This window comes from Rhinolophus ferrumequinum, chromosome 20 (assembly GCF_004115265.2).
Source record: "Rhinolophus ferrumequinum isolate MPI-CBG mRhiFer1 chromosome 20, mRhiFer1_v1.p, whole genome shotgun sequence".
Lineage (NCBI taxonomy): Eukaryota > Metazoa > Chordata > Mammalia > Chiroptera > Rhinolophidae > Rhinolophus > Rhinolophus ferrumequinum.
Genome location: NC_046303.1, coordinates 4665549 through 4671548, shown reverse-complemented (window position 1 = coordinate 4671548; position 6000 = coordinate 4665549). Strand labels below are relative to the sequence as shown.

At 53.4% G+C, this 6000-nt stretch overlaps 1 protein-coding gene across 1 annotated transcript in view; it reads left to right on the top strand.

The window, feature by feature from the left end:
• The first annotated feature begins 620 nt into the window (after positions 1–620).
• VOPP1 (VOPP1 WW domain binding protein) overlaps positions 621–6000 on the top strand; it is a 51190-nt gene continuing 45810 nt past the window's right edge. Inside the window, exon 1 of the mRNA XM_033088797.1 lies at positions 621–792. Within this exon, the coding sequence (XP_032944688.1) occupies positions 739–792 (54 nt within the window). The 5' untranslated portion in view covers positions 621–738. The remainder of the gene's footprint in view (positions 793–6000) is intronic.

Here is a 6000-nt window from a genome sequence, read left to right as displayed (position 1 = left end):
TCACTGTGGGGCAAATTTTGGTGAAGTCCAGGCAAAGCCAGGGCAGGGGGGTGCTAGCATAAAAAGCGCCGGACATCTAAGTGAGACGTGGGTGCAGGGAGCCTTCTGGTTGCGGCCTGCTTCCCTTGTCCTTTGGTTGTCCTTGCAATCACATGTGGGTAGGGTGCATGGGTCCCTCTGGTCGCAGGAATCCGACAGAGTGAAGGCCGTGGAGGCACAAGATGCAAGGCGGAGCAATGGGTTAACTACAGCCACCTTCCTCCAGAGCAAGCCTCACCCTGCGGAGACTTGGCTCCTTTTAAAAACCTGCCCAGGTCTATTCAGGGGTGACAGGACGGGCTCCCCCGACAGAGGAGACACCTGGCAGCTGCCCTTCCAAATCGCCGGGTCCTGCGGCCCCTGTCCCGGGGCCTGGCGCGCGCACCCAGGCGACGGGGACCCTGCCGCCGAGCCGCTGCGCCCCGCGGCCCGGATTCCAGGTGTTCGCGGGCGCGCGCTCCCGCGCGCTCCGGCCGGGGGCGGGGCGCGGGGCGGAGCTCGGGGAGGGCGGAGCTCGGCGAGGGCTGAGCGGCGCTGCCCTGCCCGCCACCCGCCACCCGCCACCCGCCGCCCCAGCGCTCGCCCGCCCGCCCGCCGGCGGCTGCAGCCCGCTGGCCTCTGGCCCAGCGCGCGGCGGACGTGCCGCTGACCCGCGCCTGCGACGCGAGAGCCGGGCGCGCCCCGAGAGGACGTGGAGCCATGAACCGCCTGCCCGGGAGGGTGGCGGCGCTGCTGCTCGCGCTGCTCGTGGAGGTAGGGGCCGAGGCCGGGGCCGGGCTGGGGCCGCGCCGCCCCGGGTGCCTCCCGGAGGAGCCCGAGCAGTGCGAACAATGCCGAGGCTAAGCGGGGCGCAGCACAGAGACGCCCCGGGAGACCCTCTGCGAGAACCCGAAAGGTCGCGAGGCCGAGAGTGGCAGCCTCCCGGTCCTGCAGATGTTCCGGTGCTGGAACGTGTAGGGACCCCGGTGACAGGGAGGCTCCCCGGCCCCTCCCCTGCGCTCTGTGCTCCCCTTCGGTTCCCCCAGCCCCGCCCCCCACCCCTACGCGGGATGCTTATTTCTCCAGCTTCCAGCCCCTGTCTGGAGGACTCAAGAGTGACCTTTACGCGCTATACTTCCCTTTTCACTTCCCCGGAGGAGGGCCGGGATCCCGTGGCGGGGGGCTTGGGGCGGGGGGTCCCGGGAGCGACGCAGGCGCGGAGAGTGCGGGCCGCCGAGCGGTCTGGGGTCGGAGTGGGTGGGCCGCGGGAGGGTCGCGGTGCGAGCGCGCGGAGATGTGGTTGTGAGAAAATGTCACGCGGTGCCAGGGAAATAGCGGAGAGGAGCGGGAGGAAACATTCCCGCTGGTGAAAAGGAAGCGCAGGGTCTTCAGGTGCGTGGGGAGCTCGGGTGCTGGGTGTGAGGCAGAAACCGAGAGAGGAAACGTGTGGAAGCGATGGAGGGTGGAGGCGCCTGGTGACCGCAATCCTCATGGGGACCCCGTCTGCCCTGGGCTGGCAAGTTACATCCTCTGATAGGTTCTTTAGCATGGGAGCTAGTGGGATTCCGGGGTAGTCTGAATTAGAGCTTCTTCGACTCCCTGCTCAGCTCCTTTATTTTAAAGGAAATTTGCATTAAATTAATGAAGTCAAAATAAATGGGTAATGAGTAATTTCTGTCTCTTTCTCTCTTTTCTATTTTGGAAGGTTGTAAAACTCTTTCACAGTGGGGTGTCTGCTAGAAACCACCACTTGGTTTCCTGAATTTACTGAGAAATAAACGTTACAGGATGTTGAGAGGGGAAGTCTTAGCTCTCTTGAAAGCAAGGTTGATGGAAAGACTCCGTGTTTTGTCCTTAATATCCCCCTGGCTGGGTATAGAATGTAATGGTAATTAATGCAATTCTTTCCGTTTGTTCAGAATTTTAAAACCTAGGAGTGCGATCCCCTCCTTGACTCACCGGACATAACAAAAGGGAAATGAATCTGAGGCCATTGTTTGTGTAAAAACACATACATCTGTACCTACCATGCAATACCCACCCCCACCGTACCCAACCCCTCCCCCCTTTACAATCGGTGCTTGATGAAATTAGCCAGCGTTCCCTTGGTTCTGCTTCTCCGGTCTTCAGTGCTGTGCCCTAGGACCACTCAGGGCTTCCGTTCTTCCCCAAATAGGTGTTGTATTGCATAGGAATTCCTCAGTAGAGTTCAGACCATGTCTGAAAGGTGGAAAGATCTGAAAGGCACAGCTGTGAGGACACTAAAACCTAACTGACTAAGCCGGGGCTTTCACAAAGTCGACTATCTAGCCGATGGGTAATTTCTGTTTTCAGCAGGATGGTGTGATGTATGTAGCTCACTTTTACACGATGCTGGTGCTAAGGTGTCTCTGAGGAACTAAGGAGATTTCTTTATAATTCATCACATGGAATTTGATACGTGAGATATATATCTGAGATGGTTTCATCTTAAATGGGCTGCTCTGAAATTCAACTAAAATGTATTGTTGTCAGAACACCTTTGGAGTCCCGATCACACGCATACATGTGCAATGACAGTTGCTGAGTGTGAGCAGGCAAAGGTCGCTGTGAGAGAGGTATCTGATGGCTTGTGACAGCCAGAGGCAACCTGGGGTATTTGCCTTTGTTTCTTTGTTCTGCTTGAGCTGGTTTCCTTGTAGTTGCGTAGTTGATCATAAAACACCTGGAAAAAGGGAGCCCTCTGGCAGTGGTTATTCTGGGCCTGTAGCACCCTGTTCCAAGCCAGCACCAGCCAGGATCACGCAGAGGGAGGGGTGTATGCTAGCCAGAAGCCCAGGAGTAGGGAGGGAACCTAAAAGCTGTTTTGAGAAGGGCTGTCCTCCCCGGCTTCACCATCCCTTACCTGTTGGACATAAAGACTGCATACTGTTTGTTACTCAGCAAACACTTATAGAGAGCTTACCCTGTGTCAGGCAGGCATTGTTCTAAGCACCTTACAAATAATAACTCGTGAATCCTCTTGGCAATTACTTTTCTGCCCACTTTTATTTGCAGTGAGAGATGATAAAGAACTTGTCCACGGTCTCACTGCTGGTTAGGGTGAGGGGCTGGAGGTGGAAGCCCAGCCAGCCGGCGCCCTCACCCTGTGCCGCGTCTCTGCCTCCCCCACAGCTGCAGGTACAGACGTGGAGAGGATTTGCACGTGCTCTGTCCGGAGGCTGATAGTGGACTTAGGCCGGTATGCATCCCACGAAACAGGGAAACCAACGAAAGAGCCTTTAGGAATGCAGTCGCATATTTTTCGGGGACATCCATCATTTGGCCTCCAAGTGAGACACCTTGGAGAGTGAAATTGGGGTTGCGAATTAGTGTGCCTGTGTGTGGGGGGGTGTGATCAGCAGGGCCGTTGTGGGAGCCGCTGGTTGTGTGCTTATCCTAAAGCCCAGGCAGGGTTTGAGGTAGGAACAGGCTGCTGGCAGCACCCTCCCTTCCCTGGGGAGCCTTCTTGGGAGCTCATTCCTGCAGGGACCTTTCCTATCTACCACCTCCGAGTTTCCCGTGACTTGCACGTGAAGCCAGTGACCCCTTATCTCATCTCTCCACTCCCTCAGTCACTGTGGACCTGCTGCTCCGCTCCCAGGCACCTGGGCCATGAATCTGGCCATGGCGTGGGGGAACCCCAAAGCTCTTTTGGGGTCATTAAGTTCCACGCTTCTGTTGTGCCCACGGCTCATGGGAGGCCCCAGGAATGGGCTGCCCGTGCTAGGCGGGTTCCTGTACCCCGTGAAGGAATTCCCCAGGGCCTTCCCTGGGCTGCAGGTGCTCCGCAGAAGGGAAAGAGAAAGAGGTTTCAAGCCTGACTGTGCTTTATTTGACCCTGGGGAGTAATTAGGCCGAGCATGAACTTTCCCCCAAGTGTGTTGTTTTCTCCCCTCTGACAATAGCTGTTGCCACTGCAGTCTCCTTCTGGAGGTTAGGTTGTTGACACCTTTGTAATCGACTTAGAAGGATTTGTTCTAAGGGCTCTGACATCACTGAAGTGAGCCCAGAAATGTGTCCTGTATGATTCAGTGTAAAATTCCCCAGTGCCAGTGCTGGGGGGTTTGCTGCACCCCCTCCTGGGGGGTGAACTCTGTGCTGGGTTATTTTATGCAAATGACTGGTGTCAGTATCTCTCTGATCCCAACCCCCACCCTGAACCAAACACTGGAAGCCTTTAAAGGAGGCTGCCATGTGTTTCAAAGTTGTCTGGCAAAAGGACAGCCCTTCTTGGGCTTTCTAGAAAAAGCAGTGGTCTTCTCTTAGAGGGTTGGAAAGTGAACATTATCTTTTGAAACTAGGGAAAACAAGAGGATTACTGAGTATTTTTCTGAAGTCCTGTGTCTTTTGATGCCCAGGAGTGTTGAAATTAGAACTAAGTCATATTTAAGAGTTTGGTGGGTTTTTTTTTTTTTTTTTTTTGTTGCCTTGTGCCAAATGTTTTTTGTGCCCCGGAATTCCAATGACTATGGCAGCCTCCCGGTGCCAATTTTCTGAAATAAATCTTTTCAACCCTCCCACTCTTTAGAGTTTTTAGAATCTGAGCAACATGCAATTTGAATGAAAAAGAAGACTGTCAGGAGTTTGTTATCTCTGGAAGCTCCACGGGAGGTCGGCTGCCTGTGGATGAGAGGTGACAGTGATGAATAAACAGGTGGCAAGCAGGTGCTCTGAAGTGGGGAGAACCTGGCTCCAGGTGTGCCAGGAGGGCCAGGGACCTTGGGCCTACACTTGGAGCTCTAATCCGCCCTTGCTTTCTCTTGGGTTAAGTGACACTAGAAACACATAGGTTAGTCTAATGGCCACTTGATTCATCTAGCCACAGGATGGTAGGTAATTTCCCTAAAGTTCACCGTTATCATCATTTCTCGATGAGGCCTCTCTTGACCACCCTGTATAAAATTCCAACCCAGGCCCCCTCCCCGCCCCCTTGCTTTCACCAGTTCCCTCCCTCCTCTGTATCTGTTACCTTCACAGTATGACGGCATTTACGTCCCACCATCTAAGCATTGTGAGGGCAAAGGTTTTGCTCCATTGTGTTAGCCGAAATACCCCGCTCCTAGAACAGTACCTGACACAGAGTAGGAACTCAGTATTTGATTGAGTAGATCAGTGGGGAATGACCCTGGGGGAAGGAGCTGAGTAGGCCGATGGTAGGAGAAGGGAAGTGGGGGCACCTGTACTAGGACTTACAGGTAACCATCGTTTGAACACCTCTAATAACGGAAACACACTAGCTCTCAAAACAAAGCATCAACATTTTGGACAGCTTCAATTGTTCATGTTTTCTGTGACATTGAGGAGAAATGACTGTTTTTACCTAGTCCTAAGTTTTTCTTCTTGGGCTTTTCAGAAGAAACATAATCGCAATGATAGCCCCTTAGTATTTGAACACAACTACTGTGGTCCCCACTGTGCTCTTCTCCAGGCTTCACCTCCTTCCTGCATTCTCCTGAGACGTGTTTTGGAATAATCTCTGCATCCTCACAGCTGCCCTCTGATAGCCGCTGACTGGCCAGTGCTCCGGAAATCCTCACTGTCCGAACATACTTGGTCCTAGAATAAGGCCCCTCAAAGTGAGTTCACCCGAAACAGGGATCACATTTTCATGGTTAATAGTGGAAGGGAAGTTTGAGTCAGACTTTAATTTGAAAAAGCGAAGCCCAAATTATAGAAATGAGTTCAGTTTATCCTAAGTACCTATTTTTAGAATTATGAATCAACTCGGAGAGGGGAGAGATGAATTTTTCTGACAAAAGTCTGTGATGCATAATGGATAGTCTTCATTTGGCATTGGATTTAGTGACCTGATCACAGGAGGGTTTGAGTTTCCTCCTGTTCCAGAAGGATTTGCTCTAGTAACCCAACCCTCATCACCCCCCACCCCACCCCCCACCTCCAGCTTCTCTTGGTCGGTTTCATTCCTTTGGGCATCTCTTGGATCATTATGAGTGGCTTAAC